Raw genomic sequence first — 20,031 nt, forward strand, 5'->3', positions numbered from 1 at the left:
CCCCGACATCAGCCAGTGCATATTGGGAATGGTACAGGCACCGATCGGTTTTCTATCGTACATTTGCTGGGGCGCCCTCCGTTTGCGAGGTGCGCCTGCTGCTTGTGGCACAGGGAGGAGAGGGCGGGGCGGCAGGGGATTCTTTGGCTGGCTGGAGCAGCACCTAATAACCAACTCGCAAAATAAAACAAAATAAAAACAACAAACATGAAAACACCAGACATCATGATACAGACTTATAATTTGCACCGATGTTTTTTCGAAATTCTATAAGCAATAAGGACTTGGAGTAAAGGGATAAAAAACAATTTAAAATTTATAATTTACAGTTTGATAATTTAAAGTCTCACACACAACCCGTCGAAAGGGGGGGGGGGGCAGCACATTTCATTCATAATGTTGTAAATTATGTATTCATGATTTGAATCCTGGGTTGTGTGAAATCCCAGAAATACACCTTAGACAAAGTGAATCTGTGAACTAAAGTGTAGGTCTATTAGGTTATGTTGTGGTGATCCTCGGGTTGGGGGATGGGGTGTTCATACTGGAGTGCAAAATTAAAACCAATGGAAGATGGACAAGAGAAGTTCAAAGCCATCAGGTGCCAACACGTTCTCACTCCCAAACCGTAACATTTTACGCTAGGTGACAAATCGTCAACATATTACGTTTTCGGGTACCCACCACGTTCCTAAATGACGACCTCGGAAAAATGAGGAAATAAGAGAACCGTATGGACTCAATCTACACATGTTCGCTCTTTTTCTTCAAATCGCTTAGAAACACGCTATTTAACATCATTAAGGTCCTGGTTAAGGTCAGGAAAAAGGTTATGGTTAGGGCTGGAATACAGGGCTGGAACCTCTATTACCGCGGGAGCGGCATTGCACTGGATTTCGCCCATAACCCGCCGCATACCATAAGAACGCCGAAGGTCTCCTTTCGCGTTCCTCAGGAACGCCGCAGGACGTGACAAAACGTATGCCTCGGGAGTGAGAGAAAAAATAGAAAAGAAGAGGAGGAGAAACGAGCAAAAGATACAGGTAAGCAGATGTGTCAGTGGATAATGGCAGGTCATGTATCCTGAAACAATCAGAATCAGAATACTTTATTAATCCCTAAGAAAATTATGTGGATTACAGTTGCTCCAAAAAGAAATGGTAAAAATAGTAACAGTAACAGACTAAACTCCAAACAATATATTATGTTACAGATTTTAATATTAATTAGTCATTGTCAATTGTTGATTTGTCCTGTTCTCATTGTATGATGGCTGTTTGGTAGCCGTTTGCATACAATGCATACTCTCTCTCTCTTCATGTGTGTGTGTGTGTTTCTCTGGTGAATTTCGACAGCAGTTTTATGTTAATGTACAATCCTTAATATGTTTTATGTGTGTGTGGGTGTGTGTGTGTGTGTGGGGGGGGGGGGGGGGGGGGGGGCGCCAGAGGGAGTGTTTGCCCGGGGTGCCAAACAGGCTAGGACCGCCACTGCTCCTGGGTGAGGCGTTCAGGGCATACCCCACCATTAGATATACTACAGATATACTACAGATGCTTCATAGCCCTTTCATTTTTAATTTCACCTAAATTAACAGAGGAGATCCTGTTCTCTTCAGTATCATTGGCTGTGTCCAAATAAAACACAAAAAACTCTTAAACTCATCCAGTTTAAGGAGAAGAGTAATTTTTACGAGAAGTTCTGAGCAATTATGAACTTATGAACGTAAGGCATAACTGTGAACTGAATGGTAATTAGGCTTGACAGAAGAATGAAGCTATTACCTGCAGGCTACTGTGGTTCCTAGAACGGCATCATGGGTTCACTAAAAACTAGTCTTGGAAAATTTGAAAAGATGAAAAAACATTCCATTTGAATGACGGCTTCCATCAGATGTCTTCCCCTTACTAAATTGGATGCCTGATACAACACTTGAACTGTCTATCAGTATGTCTATAACAATCAAAGCTTAGATTGTTCAACCAGCCTGGCAGGATCATTCCAGAAGATGAAACTGTAGAACACGAATCTCAGATTACTGGTTAGTGTAATTACCTGCATAGCATTCTTGTTAGTTGCAATGTATGTCATTTAATTAAAATTAAAATGCGGCCATCGAAAACGAAATACACTATTGATAGATCGAGTCCCAAAATTCAAAGCTGCATTCACACCTTTCAAAAAAAAAACCCACAAGAAATTTTTTTTTCTTGCTGACCAAAATAGGCAAGCGTAAATACTCATGAATGTTAAAATGCATACTGTCTGGAATTGGCTACTGGGTTTCCAGGAAAGATCCTACCGAGGGAAACACTGATATGTTGTGTTAGCAATCAGTCTCTTTACTTCCTCTTATTAATCATGAATTTGAATGAATTTTTCGACCTTTTTTTCTGCAAAATTGAATTATTAATCTCGAAATATCGACTTTATTCTCAAAATGATCGACACTATATTTTTTTTCTTGATGTGGCCCTAATACTCCATCGTACTTCCTGAAAATTTTGGATAACGACCAACTCACATGTCACATGGAGGCGGTGTCCGGCCAGCAGCAGGATGCACTGAGGGAATAAAAAGAGGGAGGGTGAGGTGAGCTGCATCTGACAACAGGCTGAAAGGACGCACAGGTGCATCAAAGGTAAGACACTGCAGCTTAGGTGAGCAGGACAGAATGAAGAATTAGGCTGCAGTCTGAAAAGTGCATGTATTGCATTCTTTTCTCTAACAGCAGACTGTAGCATTTTAAATTTTAGCAATTTAACGTTCAAAGTTTGCAAGAGCTACATTTTCTTTTTGATGATTTTAATTTAATGATATATATATATGCGATTATAAACAATGTGGCTTTTATGCTCGTTTCAGATGAAGTGGTTTGTAGTCGCTGCCCTTGCTGTGTGCGTCCTCGTACCCGCCGCTCACTGCGCATCCGAATCAATAGGTGTGTATTGTCTAAAGGCCTTTTTTTTCATGAAATATTTTGAATTCACTGTTACACTGAATTTGTACTTATGGGAATCTGAATGTCCTGTTTTTTCACCCCTTTTTTCATCCAGCCTGGTGTTATCACCTTCCATCCTGCAGTAAGTACCCAATATCTCCATTATCTATTATATGTTGCCCACTGAGTGACCCCTCCTCGGTGACTTTACGTGTTCTTTCTGCTCATAGATGACACAACCTGGTCAACAATTTCCCCGAAATATTGCAACGGCACCCGACAGTCACCCATTAACATCGTCTCAGCATCTGCTACACCAAACGCCAATCTTACTGAATTCACTTTTGTAAAGTATGATGACACCTCGGCAATGACATCCATAGAAAATACTGGCGACACAGGTAAGCCCGGGTTTATGGCTTAGTGCTTACAAAAGTGTGTTGTTGTGGGTTGGTGTTTTTTTTTTATCTTCTTGTTTCAAAACATATATTTCGACCTAGTTTAACAAAAATAATAATCATCATCATCATAATAATAAAGATAACTTGTCTTACTGGAATTTTTAGCGCCCTTCTCTTTTCTACAATTAAACGCACCCCCTTTGCACCTGAACATTCCTTCTTACTCCTCACCGGTTAGATGTAACCTCATTCTGTTTTTGTTTTTCCACCTTCTTCTAGTCAAAGTGACCCTTAAGAGCGGAGTTAAGATTTCAGGAGGGGACCTGTCCGAGCAATACGACAGCCTGCAGTTCCACTTGCACTGGGGCAACGGCTCCTCTGTGCCCGGCTCAGAGCATACAGTGGATGGAAAGCGCTATCCTATGGAGGTACAGATTTATTTAAAAAAAAAAAATCATGTTATTTTGGGTGATGCTGCTGTGTTTCTTCGATAAATTCATATTAAAATTGTAAATAAAATAAAATAAGCAAGCAAACATCTGTATGATCTTTATGAATTTATGTATTTTCCCAGCTTCATATTGTGAACAGCAAGTCATCCTACAATGGGAATACAAGTCTAGCCGTCAAAGATCCCACTGGACTTGCAGCGCTTGGTTTTTTCATCGAGGTAAGAGAAGCAGCGCACGAGATAATGTAATGTTATTCAGTATTGCAACCTCACTGCATTTTGGTGAGGTGTTGTCCCTTGTTCTGAGCTGTGAAAAACAATGAAATCAATATATATATATATATATATACTTTTTTTCCAGGTAATGTCAGGCAACTCAACTGGCCAGCCGGATAGCTGGCGCAATTTGACCTCTTACTTGGCCAACATCACACAAAAAGGTGACATTTTTTGTGTGGAAAACCTCCTCTCCTCTTTCTGACTCTAAATTGTGTCACCCATAGTTCCTTCATGTAGGTCTTGTTTCTGTCCTCAGGCCAGAAAGTTTCAATTGCAGCCGGGTTTTCCCTGAACGACCTGCTCGTCGGTGTGAATCGCACTCAGTATTACCGCTACCTTGGATCTTTGACGACCCCCACTTGTAATGAGGCGGTGGTCTGGACCGTTTTTAAGGAACCGATTAAAGTCAGCAAAGATCTGGTAGGTGTTATTTCATTTCTTTCTTCTGTCTCTTAATTATCATTGCTGCGAGCACAGATGGTCTATAAGTGGTTCATGAAGCTAATTGGAATATCATCACCAGATTGACCTCTTCAGCACCACACTGCACTTCAACGACAGCAGGTCACAACTCATGACAAACGTCTACAGAAGCCTGCAGCCTGCACAGCCAGTGTCAACTCAGAGGGTCAGGGCCTCTGCCTCCTCAACCTGCTTCTCCCTTGGCCCGCTACTTCTCAGTCTTGCACTGGGCTGGATTTGGAGCTAAAATAGAAAGAGAACGTCATCGTCAACCCGTTGCCTCACTTCAGGACATTCGTTCTTTCCCCCATTTAACTAAAACTGACCTTTGCTGATTTTTAGTGTAGCTCTCTGTGTTTGACATAATCACGAAAAGTGTGAAGAACAATTTTTTAAGGTGAAGGCTACCTCTGCACCCATGTTATCTCTCAACAATATCTCTTGATTATGGCTACCTGTGACAAAGCACTTACCTGTTGTCAGATTTGAGTCTGAATGCATGCACGCACCTCGTGCATGCAAAGTTTACTTTATGCAATGACATGCACAAGTTTTCATTTTGCGTGGCCAACATGGTGTGAACAATTAAGGCATGTTCCACATCTCTGTTGAGCTGCCAGAGCTAGGCGTGGGTGAGAAAGGGCTGGACCTGCACTGTCTACAGTGTAGTTCTGGTGGTTATGAAATCCAGCATTATAAGAATGTGTTGCTATCTGGTGACACGTTATGATATGCCTTGATGTTGGCACATGCAACTAGTTTAGTTTACCAGCTGATGATTGAAGGATATGGTAATTTTGTCTCTTTGTTATTTGTATTTATTTTAAACTATTTTAACCTTTCTTGCCTCCATTAGTGCAGCTACTGCTGCATTTGAGGTGCACCGTGCACTGTGCTAAAACCACAAAATGGAAAAAGAAAACATGCTGATTCATTTATGAAGTTTGTGTTTTGAAGGTTTTGTGTGTTACTTTCTCAGATGAAAAAAATTATTTACCAGTGATGCACATTGCTTATGTCCTTAACACTGTACTGTATTGCTTCAACATGAAGAAAACTGACTTTCCTGATCTTCTTAAATGGCATTTAAAAAATTTTTGTGAATGTTTGTGCCGCTTTACTCTCTTTTTATAAATTCTTGGAAGTTTCTGGAAATTTTGAAATGATACATAGCTGGCTGGAGTGCTTCATAGGTGCATTTGTTACACCTAACTAGGTCAAGCTGTCTGAGCTTTTGAGAGCTGTCTATTCTAGTTTACAAAATGTGCTTCAACAATGTATTTTAGAACAAAGATCCCTAGTTTGTGTAATGGTTAACTAGCCGTATTATCAGTGAAAGGTTGGGGTTGCAGTTAATTTGATTTTAACTAAGTGAAACATATTTTTATAACATATTTTTCAGGCCACAAGACAAGCATTCTTATCACTCTGCTCTTCTTTTTGTAATGGTGGTATTTGATGTCCTTGAGATAAGTAGGTTCCTGCAAACAGGGAGAGGTGTTCCTAATAATGCTATCATCAATCTGTAACTGAACACACAAACAGAACTGTCACTGGAGAATGACAAGTATTTAATCATTGAAAATGAATCATCTTGAATCTGAGCCAGATAAGACAACATGAGGTAACATGCCTTCACACTTGCGGCAAGGGCAGTGACGCCAAAGAAATATGTGTTAAAAGCAAAAGACAAAGCTACAAACCAAAACCAAAAGTATAAAATTCAACATTAGGACATTTTAATAGTTTCTGATAACTTATAAATGGTTTTGTTTAAGATTTCTTTCACAGAGATTTTACAAAATGTATATTGTCGCTTTACAGTAAGTCTATCTGACTTGAGCTGTGAAAACCAATGAAGGATTTGGTATGTTTCATCTGCAAAGTTAAGCATCTCAGCTTAACACAGCCCAGCCTTAAGAATATTCTACAATGACAGCTATTAATATCAATGTAAAACAACCAAAACATTGTACATTTGTAAAAACTACAAAAATATAAAAAACAAAATCTTCAATTTACCATAATCCAGATCTACTTGTGCACTATATATTTTGATATTTTAGCAAAAGCACCAAAATCTAATTATAAATAGATATATTTAAAGATGAAAATGACTTTTGCTGTTAAGTATGTTTGATTTAACTTTTTATCACCCCAAGCACAAGGCGGTTACATAAGACCTTGTTATGAAGAAGTAGCCTGTGTGCTTGCTTGTGGTGTTAAATGACATTTCTTTCTTCTGTAAAGCTAATTGTAATTCAATACAAAAATGTCGCAATATGTTTCAGATGAGAAACTGTATTTATAGAAACCCAGGGGGTTTAAGAGAGGCTTTTCTTGCCACTGGGACTCATTTTGAAACTATTGTGTAACTTTATGCGAGTAAGATGACATAAAGTCATTCTATTAATAACCCGCCAGTGGAAAAAAGGGAGAAGTAAACATTGACTTAAGAAAATTACAAACTCATGTTTCTTATGATCTCATTGGTTAGCAGCAAAATAAAAATCAAGAGGAGAGAGCTGCTTCTCAGTGATGAATGCGATCCCAAGAAGAGGCAGGTGCATTTTTTGGGGAATCGAGGATTTGTTGGAGTGGAAGTTGAAGGAGGAGCTGGACATCTAAGCCAGTCAACACCGATGGATTTTGGTGTGACATCATCTTGGTTCAGGCCTCCATTTGTGAGCATCCAGTAGGAATTATCCTTGAAGAAATAGGTATTTCCTTAACAACAAAAAAAGAAGAAAAGAAAAAAGAAAAAAAGAACACGAAAAGCAATGCAGCTGTTATTTTGTTTCATCAAATTATGAATAAACCAACCCATACAAACTGGATGCTGATTAAAAGGAGTGGAAGACAGCAGCACAGTGTAGTTTTTGTAACTACAAAGTAGTTATGTGGTTAGCTCCTGCACTTAATGATGTTATGAGGGCTCAGAAAATGTACTTCTAAATCCTGTCATTTCAAAAGCTCTCTTACCCTGAAGCCAAAGTTTTCAACAGCTTTATTAAAAATACTAAAATTACTGTACTTAATAAATACAAAAATTAAAAAATAGCCCTTTCTGGGTCAGCTGGGAGGCATCCACTAATTTTCAACAAATCACCCACCTGTTAAATTAGTCATATTTGGATTGTCATTCTAATATAAAGTATGCTTTGATGTGTTACTACTACTTTTCACATGAAGTAATGAAATAGGATATGACATGGCATTTTCTTGTGCAGGAATCTTTCCTTTATTCATTTATCTACTTGAATCATGTTGCATCTCAGTGTAAGATGTTATTTAGAACTTCTTATCTTAATCAGCGCTCTTCCACTCCTTTCTGTGCGTCATTCTCTTGAGCGTCTTGGGTGTGACAGCTGACAAAAGCTATCTCCCAAAATAACTTCTCTATCATTGTTGTGTATTTGTCTAGAGCAAAGGTGGACAATTCATTTTTTCCAAAGGGCAAAGTGAGAAACTGTACCAATAAGCTTAATCCTTATTGGTGCCCAGTTTCTCATGTGGCCCCTTGGGGAAATGAATTGCGCAACTCTGATCTCAAGTTTGTAATAGAAGATCATCACATATGTCTCCATTTTAACACAATGTTACCTTCTCGCCAGCTAATGATGCCATCGATATGGGCAGGCATTCCTTCCCATAGGGTGTTTTCCCGTGGATATCCTTGCTCTGGTTGGATGGTCCTCTGTCCATTCTCAATGTTTTCGTTAAACCTCCAAAACTCCCCTCCGCTGAACAGGTATGTTTTGCCATTATGAGCCCAGATGAAAGCAGCGTCCACCCTGTTCACTGTCTCACCCGACTTCTTCTTCATGCCCCAGTCAGAGAGAGGCCGAGGGTAACCGGCCATAGCCACTGTGTCCTTGAAGACCCAGTACTGAGATCCTGGACATGGCGAAAGCAAAACATAGAATATTTCAACAGAAAATCACTTAATGTGAGTCGGAACCATATCCTGGTGAATTCTTCGGTTTATCAGCAGCAGACCAAACTGGAAAGTACCGATAATACAGACCCAGTGATACAGGCAATGACCCAAAAGATACAGCAGGGGGTTTGAATGTAAAGAAGTGAAAATATTTGTCTGGGGCAGATCTGTTCAGGAGATTGTCTTCAGCTGCATTTCACTTAGCGAGGACAAAACTGAAGGCAGGAAAGACCAAATACAAAAACAGCAGCATTAAAAGCCTGGAACAGAAAGAAAACACCAGGACAAACTGGACCATATTGGCTGACTTTAAAAGTTTAAAATTAAGTATTTTATTTATCATTATATTAATTTGTACATATTAAAAATAAATCCTCATTGTTTTAACACCCTTTTTTGTTCTGCCTCTTAAATAAAACTTACAATCTGCACTCCAGTTGCATCTCAATTGTTTCATTTTCACATCTATTGTGGCAGCGTGTTGAGCCAAAATAATAAAAAATGCATCACTGTCTAAACACTTCTTGACCTAAATGACGTATATGAAAATATTTATATATGATTTAACATTTCACCCCCCACTCAAAAAAACCACCATGTTTAAAATATAACCGACGTGAGAAGTCACCCACTTCTGCCCCGTCTCGAAACGGCCAAAATTAGATCACCTGAGGCCATACATAACCACAAGATTTAGCTTCTCACCGATGAAGAAGACGATGCGGCTGTCGCTCTTTCTCTCATACACAGCATCGATCTTGTTTATTCCTTCTGGAAGGCCCATCCAGAAGTTTTTGATCTGAGCCGGATTTAAGGACACCAAAGAGCCATCTCGCTGGGTTCTCCAGAACTGTGCACCTTTTTGAAGAGAAGACACAAAAGAAACAACACAGATAAATAATTTTTTTTTTTTTTTTTTTTTTGACGAATGTGGAAAATTAATTGAATTGTATTTTTTATTCTGTGCAGCACAGATCCACTTTTTCATACCTTTAAAGAAGAAGACCTCTCCCCTAATGTTTCCTATAGCATCAAAGCCTCCCTGACACCGCTCTTGGAATGATGGATCAGAACTAGGAGAGAAAATTTAATCAAAATCAAGTTAAACTCTGCTTTTACTGCATTTGTTTGATAAATACACTAGAGGGCGCAGTGGGGCCAAGAATGCCACAGTGAGAGTCTTTAAGCTATCACTTAAATTAAATAGACTACTACCTTACGATTATATTCACAGAGATTTTTACCCCAAGCCTCATTCATCCAGAAACAAAACACATACATACAAGTACGTTTTTTCGATACTTAAGTACAATGTCTAACATTTGTCAACACACGCTCAGACACCAATGGAGCCGTGAGGTTTTAGTATCTTTCCCTTTACGTTGACATGCAAACTGCAGCAGCAGGGTATCAAACTATCAGCCTTTTGACTGATAGGGGCCACAGCCACAGCCTTCCCTAATTAGTTATTCTTCTTTTTTTTTTACGTGACTTTGTCTGAATGTATTAATAGTATATTCATAGTTTGTAAAGTCAAATATTATTTGATGATTATCTGGATTAAAGTGCAATCCAGATAATCCCCCCACCCCCACCCCCAATCCCTCCCATGGTTCAGCTCACTGCTGTGTTGGCCTCGGTGGAGGTGGACTGGGCAGGCGTGGGAAGTGGGGATCATCACCACCTGGTCGGTCAGCATCTTTCACACCTGCAACAGAAGAGTGACAGAAGACACTGTGGAAAAGGAAACGAAAGCTGACGACAGTATAAGAAAAACTCAGCAGGCAACCCACATTCTTCTCAGTGTGCAGAGGTGTTTGTCACACAGGATGCAAGGCTTTTTCTTTTTTAAGACATGAGGAAGATATTCAGTTACATCACTGCATGAATGCAGTATTGCACACAAAACCAGATTAAAACAGTGTTATTGTATTACTGTATTATTTTTATCTTTTGTAGACGTTTTACGTTTTATAGCATATTAAGTTATAACAGAAATATATCAGTAATGAATATCTGAGAACAACTGTGTAAGAGTTTTATAAAACCTAAGTGTAAAGTGCAATTTTTATAAACTAGAAACAAATAGCAGAGACAGCTCATATTTGCAGGACCACATGTACTCCATGTACACTTGCCCAAATCAAGAGTGATCATTAGGGCTGTGCCATATATCATCTGTGATAAGCCCAGTATCATTTTTTATGTGATATAAAAAATATCATATTTAGTTCATTTCAGTTTTATTTATTTAGCACCAAACCATAAAGCACTCATCTCAAGGTGCTTTACTGTAAGGCAAGAAGGCTATAACAATAGAGAGAAAACCCCAACAATCAGATGACCGCCGATGAGAAAGCACTTGGCAACAGTAGGAAGGGAAAACTCTTTTTTAACAGGAACAAGGCTCAGTGAGGGAAGCCATCAGCCATGACCGATATTGACATGCCGTGCCTTTAAGGGAGAGCGAGAACCCTGCAAAATATGCAAGAAAACTGTTTCCGCTGAAAGTGGAAACAATGACCTTAAATGACTACATGGTGTGCTGCTCAGAGCACTGGCTAGCTGCGCTAGCTAGTAGTTAATCACTGACTGTTGCTCATTAAAAAAGAGGGATTGAAGATGATGTTCATTAACCTACATAATGTAGGTTGCTGAATGTAAGCATCAATATAAAAATATTTATTATTTTTTTCAATATTATCATTAATATTGTTATCACAAACTATGTTGAAATATCATGGAATATGTGATACATTTTTGAGGCTATATTGCTGAACTCTTGTGGTTAAATGGATGGTTGATATAACTTACATAAAAAAAATCAAGTAATATAATTCACAAATTCACAATCAGTTTGAAAGGGCAAACGGATATGAAGAAAGATTTATTGCTACAATAGTGGTATGATATGGCAATATGAGTGTAATACTCCACCACCTCTGAACTATTTTTACATCATCAAGTGCCAGATGCTGATTTGGTGAGTGTACGACTAGTCAGACTGACCGTAAAGCTGCTGGATGGCGAGCCTGTCATCCATGGCCAGTTTAAAGTGGGCAATGTCTTCCACGGGACCCTGATAGTACGGCCTCATGATGGATGGATCAGAGGAGGAATGAGAAAGGCCCAGTGCATGGCCAAACTCATGCACTGCAACTGTGAACAAGTCTGTACTTCTGCTATCACCTGTGGAAGTGTGAAGGAAAAGTGTTACCGTTTCACAAGAAAGCAAAAAACCCACTTAAAATTAGATAGTGGACATTCTGGGTAAGTGAATGATGAGGTTTTTTGTGTTCTTCATATCCTTTTAAATTTTATATATTCTTTCATATACCTGCGTAGCTCCAGATCTCATCGTCATCAAAGTGTGTATCACCAGATATCTCAAGTGTTCCTGGGAAAAAGGCATGAGCCAGAGTGCCACCTTGCCCATCAAAAGGGTACCCATCGTCGTGAAACATGTGGTCAAAAGACACTCTGATGTCCCCTTTAGCTGTGGCCCCATTGTTGTCTCTCCTCAGCTGACGGAAATTCAAAGGGGCCACGTCACTCCAGGCTTTGAAGGCATGAGTCAGGAGCTTTTCCACGTCATTGTTAGCCAAGCCGGGGGAGGTGGAGGGATTTGGGTAGCTGTGGATACTGGAGACAGAAAACTTAAATGCTGTGACTTGTGTATTTTTCACATTCCTCTTTTTTTTAATCACACATGATGTTTTAATACTGTCCCGAATTCTTTTGATTGAGGTGTGAGGCAAACAACCACTGGTCCAGATGTGTCAAAACAATGATTTTATTAAACACACGCGTGGAAAGAAATACACCATCACAATTCTCAGCATAAATCTCCGCTAGAAAGCACACTTCAAATGGTTTTTATACGTCAGGGTTCACGCCCCCTCTTGCGTCAGGCAGATACATGTCATGCATAAATTACAGTTAATGACAGTCACCTTTAACACACTTAAAGAGACATTTTCACCGTCTCCGAGCCAGATGTTCCTGTGGATGTTCTTCTTCTCGCTTATCTCTGGAACATCAGGCACACATTCTGCAAAAACTGTTGTTTATGCAGGTACAAAGTGCAGTTACAAGCAAGTCTCACCTCTACCCTAAAAATAAATCTACGGGATGTCTGTGTCTGTAAGCGTGCTTGCTTTGACCTTTCTGCACTGTGTCACCTTTCACAATATGTCATCTAGACAGTCTTGCCAGATGAAGCTTGTAACCCTCAAAAACAGAATGCCAACTGTTTTATGCGCACATTTGCAGTATGTGTAATAATATGATTAAAACTACACGTTTAATAAATGTTTTCAAAAAATGCCACTACTCAAAGATCTCGTTGTCTCACTCCTCGGTCCATTCAGCCACCTCCACCAACGGCATTATGGACCCTGGACCGATTGGCCCCAAATCCACAGCCCTATACATACACAGCTGTATACATACAGCACAATAAAATGTCATTAAAATTCAGCCTTGCAGAAGGCTTATGTTATCTAAAAGTGGAGCCTTCCCTTTTTCTCAATTTTTTTCTCCTTCATTACAAGTTACAGGTCAAATTTAACAAAAAAATATTTAAACATCAAATTCCAAGGTGTCACCTTGATGCCACACGCTGGTTTGCAAAGTCCTCAAATTTGGCTGCGGTAGACTTAATAAGATACGACATTTCAAGTCATAGGTGGATCTGATTGTACAGAAGAGGATTAGGGCCACTCTTTTCTCAGAATTCTGGAAAAGAAGAAAAAAAGATGTGCTCTTTTTTTTCTGGTGGCCCTAATCTTCTATTTTCTCCTGTATAATTGAGAAACCAAGCAACACTGCATTTATAGGCTGTAATATAGGCTTGTTGTTCTCATATTTGTGCCAACAACACAAGAACACAAGTTATCATAGTGGAAAGCTTTAGAAGTTTTAAATCCTACATGCTAGCACTTACTTCAACCTTTAATCTTCAAATGGTAACAGGTTCTCCTCTTTTTCAGCATGTGGGTAAATTTTCTATAATAGAAAGGTGCTATATAGTTTTACTTATATATACTCAAACTGAGCACTTTGACGCTTGGGGGAAGACTTGCTCTACCACTTGAGCCACATCCACTCCCACATCATTCTGTTAGCACCACACGCTATCAGATAGCTTCCTCAATAAAATGCCTCTTTAATCTTGACTTACTTCCTATATTTGATGTAACATGACTAGCTTGTTGGCCATGACAACTTATGGGGTAAAAAACATGTCAAGTATTCCTGGGATATTCCCATGATTCATACACATATGATAAAACCACAATGTATCATCACACAAAACCAACCTCCATGTGAGATCTGTCTTATCCCACTTTAGGCCTGATAGTGCATATCTTTTCCTCCTCCTTCGCCTCCTCAGTATGTCATCTCTTCCGACAATATCAGGAAGAGAGCATCGTGGTTTAGACATTAGTTTGAGCGTTTCCTGGTCTGGAAGAGAAGATGATTAAATATCATGTGTTGAAATGAAAGAAGGTGTTGCAAGAACTGCAAGGCCTCATGTGACCCCTGTCTGAAACAAAATGTACAGCGTTGTGCAAAAGTCTTGAGCCATCACTAATTGCATTTTTCCTGTGAAAATGGGAAGAAGGAAATTGCTGAAATGTGCAAATATACACTACCAATAAAAAGTTTGGAAACTTCTTGTTTAATGTTTTTTCTTTATATTGATGACTATTTACATTGTATATTCTCACTGAAGGCATCAAAACTATGAATTAACACATTTGGAATTATGTAGTAAACCAAAAAATGTGAAATAATTAAAAACATGCTTTATAGTTTAGATTCTTCAAAATAGCCACCCTTTGATTTAATTACTGCTTTGCACACTCTTGCTATTCTCTTGATGAGCTTCATGAGGTTGTCAGCTGAAATGGATTTCCAACACTCTTGAAGGAGTTCCCAGAGATGCTGAGTACTTGTTGGCTCTTTTGCCATCTGTGGTCAAACTCATCCCAAACAATCGCAACTGAGTTTAGGTCAGGTGACTGTGGAGGACAGGCCATCTGGCGCAGCACTCCATCACTCTCCTTCTTGGCCAAATAGCCCTTAAACAGCTGGAGGTGTGTTTTTTTCTACTGGTCTAATCTCTAAACCTTGTATTTCTTGCCTGAACATATCTTGTTGCTTTCCTTACTCGGGGTTTCTCAGCAGCTATTTGGCCATAAAGGCGTGATTCACACAGTCTCCTCTGAGCAGTTGATGTAGAGATGTGTCTGCTACTGGAACTCTGTGTGGCATTTATCTGGGCTCTAATCTGAGGTGCTGTGAGCCAATTTCATCGTAGTGCTCGATGGTTTTTGCCCCTGGGAACACGTTCACAGTCTTAGAAATTTTCCAGACTGACTGACCCTCAGTTCTTAAAGTAATGATGGACTGTCGTTTCTCTTTACTTAGCTGATTGGTTCTTGCCATAATATGAATTAACAGTTGTAAAAAATAGGGCTGTTAGCTGTGTACCAACCTGACTTCTGCACAACACAACTGATGGCCCCAACCCCATTAAGAAGGCAAGAATTTCCACATATGACAAGTCACACCTGTGAAGTGAAAACCATTTCAGGTGACTACATCATGAAGCTCACTGAGGGAAGGCCAAGGGTTTGCAACGCTGTCAACAAAGCAAAGTGTGGCTACTTTCTGGAATCTAAAACATGAGACATACTTTATCAATTTTTTCCTTGCTACATAGTTCCACATATCTTGCGTTGTATATTTGATGTCTTCAGTATGTATCTACAATGTAGAAAGTAGTAAAAATAAAGACAATCCATTAATAATGGATTGGATTTATATAGCGCTTTTCAAGGTACCCAAAGCGCTTTACAATGCCACTATTCATTCAGTCTCACATTCACACACTGGTGGAGGCAAGCTACAGTTGTAGCCACAGCTGCCCTGGGGCAGACTGACAGAAGCGAGGCTGCCATATCGCGCCATTGGCCCCTCTGGCCAACACCAGTAGGCGGTAGGGTAAAGTGTCTTGCCCAAGGACACAACGACCAGGACAGAGAGCCCGGGGATCGAACCGTCCAAAGTTTTGACTGGTAGTGTATATGGAAATACAATGTCATCAACACAGCCCGAACTCTTTTTTTAAGGAAGTTTTCTTGTCATTTGCAGTTGTTATTTCTTGATATGTCAAGCTTTCAGCTAATAGCTTTTTGGGAATAAACTTGGTGCAAAAAACTACCTAATGCCTGTGAATGTCAACGACAATGTGTTTTTGCAGTGACCTGCAGGTAATAAAGTGTACAAAAAGGGTTCAAACTGATTAATTTGTTGGATTTGGTGCCTTTTTTTCTGCTTGATGGATGGGAGCAGCTACAATGTTTGCTTTCCTTAACATTTATGAACTGCTTTATGAACAGGTGGTTGGATGAAGGACTCCTGGCAGCTTTTTCCCAGGAAAAGTTTTTAATATCAGTTAAAAATTGACATGGTAAATTCAGGTATTTTGTAATCCACATGAATTTACCATCTATCTCACTTACACCTGGACCTCTATGTCTTATATGGCAACAACTGAGCATGAATTAAACAAACTAACTAATTAAACGAACTATTGCTCAAGACCACTTAAAAAACTAATTGATTAAAAAAGTTATAAAACACTCTGACTCCTTAGAAGCAAATTGCAAAGAAATGAGGGGTAACTCGAGAGCTTTGCACAAAGAATTGTGTATAAATACAGTGATACATTCTCCTAACAGATGTGAGTTAAGAATAACTTACCAAGCTTCCCAGTTTCCCGGAGCCCTCCGAATCTCTGCATGGTACGAACAGCTTCTTCAATCCCTTCTTTCGTCAGCAGCTGACTTGTATGTGGGTCAGGACGAGGAAGGTACCCATACCTACCGAGCCAGTCCTGGACACAAAACAAGAAGAAATTGGTTGATTTCCCAAACTTGATTACTAATGAGGCCAGAAAATGTAAATGCATCCTCACCACAGTGAGTCAGTCATATCTAGCAAGCGTCTACTTTGATGTCATACTTTGAGTATTTGATACGCACTGTATGCTGCTCCACTTATGACAACAGATCAATCTGAACAAGCGCAGTCCTTTTTTTCATTAACATTTCATGATCCTCTCCATGTTAAGCAAGTTGATTGATAGCATAAATGCTGTAGAGCAGTGTGTACCACAAAACACACACAAGCACACAAAATACACACTTTACACACATACACTGAAACAATGTAATCTCTTTCTTGAACGTGATTTTGAAACCTGCGGCACTGTTACATGTCCTCCACCCTGCAAGCTGCACTTTGACAGGAAAAAGGTGGTGGCTTATTCCATCAACCGTCCTCTTTGATCTCTGCCTTCAAACTCCCTTACACACACACACACACACACACACATATATAATTTACCCCCAGTGAGATTTGCAGCAATGTCATCCGGGATTTAGGCTCTTTTTTCAATCAAAGAAGTAAAAATTTGTCTTTCTCATAACCAAGCCACACACGATATACACATACCACGAAATATGGCAATATTAATTCATATTTGAGGAACTGGAAGTGGGAAGTTTATCGGGCTTAATGCACGTCGCATTTCATGTGAAGTGTGTAACGTAATGTCTATTCTATTTATACAACTAGTGGTTTTTCTGATGAAGGATTAATCTCTCAGAATGGTCAAAAGAAAGTCCCCAAAGCGTTTCATATGTTTGATATATTCTTATAAACCCCATAACCTCATAAGTCTCATATTAAATACTTCTATACCCCCCGCCGCCAAAACACACACCCCTTGCCGTGGGTAGTTAATTTTACCATCTGAAATGAAAAACACGTGGAAATACAATTTCCGATAAAATACACATTAAATGTCAGATTAAAATTATATGTATATGATATGTAGGATTCAAAAGGATACAAAAAAACTGATGCAAAAGTAACCCTACATTTTCCTCCCCACTTTCAGATACACCAAAGGAATCCACACAGCTGCCGATAAACGTTTACAACTCATAGAGGATTTCTTGTGTGTCGTGAATATTTTGTACTCACCACGGCTCTGCTGTATTGGTCAGGCTCTGCTGATGTGCTTCCCGTAAAGGTCCATATCATTAACAGCAGAAGGCAAAACTCCATCCCAGTCACTGCAAGAAAAGAGGAGGAAAAGTGCTCCACATCATTAACAGGATGTTTAATATTTGGAGGATTCTTGTTTATAATTCCGCAGCTTTCTCTAAATCAGCACATATTCAGGGGAACAGAGACGATGCTCACCGCTTGTTCTTCTTCAGCTGCTTCAGTCTCTCTTGGGACTAGGCTTGGTGGATCGATCGGGGAACTGTTGAGGCGTTCCAGTTACCTCGGAAATGAAACTTGAGGGCTTTTAATAGTGAAGTTGCATTAGCAAGGAAAAACAGGATTTGATTTTCTCTGGCAAGGTAGAGAGATTCATGCAATACTACAAATACGTGTTTTTGGATCACTGGAAATATTCCTTATTTTTTGTTGCTTTGTTTTTTTTACATCACTAGCAATAGTTCTTTTTTAAACTAAAAACCAGCTGCAGTATATCCAGGAATAGAGCCTGGACAATGATCTGCTTATGGCTATTTAACGAGTCATAAGTATAAATCAGTCGCAGTATATATTAGAAGTTTAATTTGACGTGTTCAATTTGAAGTTGGAAGTTAGAAGTTTCAGAGTTCCAGTTGGAACATCAAACGTCTCATGAAGCCCTATTTGGAGCTGCCTCACAGTCGAAGATGGCTAAGTGTTCAAAAACAGTGGTAAAACTTAAGCACTCTGGAGCTGTGTGGGGATGATGGAACCCACATGGGCCCCTGTTAGGTGTGCCCAATCAGGGCCAACAGTAGTTTTAGGGTCCCTAAATGGGTTTTCTATTACCCACAGAGAACCATATGGTAACCCCCAAATGGGGGGAGGGGGGGGGGGTGTTGAGTGGTTTTCAGTTGAAAAGCCTATTTTGGATTGCTACAGAATTACGTGGTATGAATTCAGGGTCCAAAGGGACAAATCTGCTATGGGCCCTGGATCGGTCAGCTTACATGAACACCAGGAATACCCACAATTGGCCTGCCCACAGAAAAAACATATAGAGGCTTACGGTTTTACTTATATTTACATGTGCTGCTGCCATTTTGGATTGTGAAGTTGGGGTTGGTGGAGCTGGTCAGATTTTCCAAGTTGGAAATCTGAGATTCCAGTTAGAAATTTTGACTTGAACTGGAACACACTATAAGACATTGCCCCACCCCACCACCACATGAGCTGTTAAGGCGTGAGTAGGGGTTGAAATCTCTTGGAAGGGCTCTCAAGCCTGCATTGCATGTGGCTGGTACCTGGTGTTGTTAGCCACCACATCTGTTCAGCAATGGCGGAGTAGAGGTGCATGGCCTCCTTTACTTATCTCTGTCTTCCATCATTTTGGTCCACAATGTGACCACTGGCATTTCTGAAAGAGTACAAACGCACAGCTGAGTCTTGTCCTGTTGCCGTGGCTCTCCTATGTTTTTCCATGTGTTTTGCAATGGTTTGCTGTTTTTTTCTACGTAAAAGTCAGAGGCACTGTACACTAGTCTATGCACTCTGTGGCTTATGTGAAGCCTCACATGATTAGTGGGTCAAAACATCTTCACATACCTAAACAAGTCCAGTTGCCTTCTTATCAAGCATTCAAGCAAAGCAGCACAGGCTGTTTACATTTAGGTTCACAAACCTGTTTATTTACTTATTCATTTGTTTATTAATTTAAACATTTTCAAACCTGAAAATACAGACCAAATGAGACAGAGGACTCATGTACAATTTAGTAGAAATAGAAAGAACCTGTGGCTTTGTGGGCTCTCGCACTAGACAAGATTTTTCAGGTCCGAGTCAGTATCACCATTTTTTACCTTATGCTTTGACCTGTCTTTGTTCTGGTAAAGGTAATAATATAGGAGAGACTTAGGGAGTCATTTCACTCTTTAATTTTTCTTTAATTATTATCTGGGTCACATCAAATTATTGGGTTAGAGCAACCACAAACATCATCCTAATGTGTAGTAAACATACTTTGTGTGATTGTATATCCTTCTAAGATCCAGCAATTCATTCTTGTTCTCTGTGTAGGATATGAGTCTGAGACCTCAAGCATAGTTTATGCACTATATATGAGTCCTAATGTCCTATCAAGAGACATGTTGTGCTTTTGCAGTGATGCCACATTTGTAGGGTTTGATTTACAGACAACATGTAAATTCTTTTAAAAAATGAGAGGCACTGCAGCATCCATGTTCCATAGCAACAAGGGAGGTTTAATGGTTCATCTGTATTGATTGTATCTATTTTGAATAATCCAATTGTTTCTTCAATTTAGTAGAATGTCAGAAATGTACAGTAATTTTAACACTTAACAAAACACAACTTCACTTATTCAGTCTCTTTGTCCAGAGGGCTGAGTGAACTGCCAAAGGGAAGTGAAATTTATTATTTGTCAGGAAAGGAAACACATTAGAGCAGCTAGGAGAAAGCTCAGAGGATGACAAAT

At 39.6% G+C, this 20,031-nt stretch overlaps 2 protein-coding genes across 2 annotated transcripts; one reads left to right on the top strand and one right to left on the bottom strand.

The window, feature by feature from the left end:
• The first annotated feature begins 2,616 nt into the window (after positions 1–2,616).
• Positions 2,617–4,784, top strand: LOC102780466 (carbonic anhydrase 4-like). The gene is made up of 9 exons (XM_006805724.2): positions 2,617–2,641; positions 2,866–2,941; positions 3,057–3,083; positions 3,172–3,342; positions 3,622–3,770; positions 3,917–4,012; positions 4,155–4,233; positions 4,329–4,492; positions 4,596–4,784. Exons 2-9 carry the CDS (start codon positions 2,866–2,868, stop codon positions 4,779–4,781), a joined length of 948 nt encoding a protein of 315 aa, XP_006805787.1. The 5' UTR covers positions 2,617–2,641; the 3' UTR covers positions 4,782–4,784.
• A 1,311-nt stretch (positions 4,785–6,095) lies between these two features.
• mmp25b (matrix metallopeptidase 25b) lies at positions 6,096–17,814 on the bottom strand. The gene is made up of 11 exons (XM_087845442.1): positions 17,757–17,814; positions 17,535–17,626; positions 16,248–16,380; positions 13,796–13,940; positions 11,812–12,116; positions 11,484–11,663; positions 10,098–10,182; positions 9,465–9,547; positions 9,180–9,332; positions 8,138–8,431; positions 6,096–7,261 (listed from the first exon to the last, which is right to left on the bottom strand). Exons 2-11 carry the CDS (start codon positions 17,616–17,618, stop codon positions 6,996–6,998), a joined length of 1,728 nt encoding a protein of 575 aa, XP_087701568.1. The 5' UTR covers positions 17,619–17,626; positions 17,757–17,814; the 3' UTR covers positions 6,096–6,995.
• Positions 17,815–20,031: the final 2,217 nt, after the last annotated feature.

This window comes from Neolamprologus brichardi, chromosome 8, assembly GCF_056152115.1.
Source record: "Neolamprologus brichardi isolate AB-2024 chromosome 8, ASM5615211v1, whole genome shotgun sequence".
NCBI lineage: Eukaryota > Metazoa > Chordata > Actinopteri > Cichliformes > Cichlidae > Neolamprologus > Neolamprologus brichardi.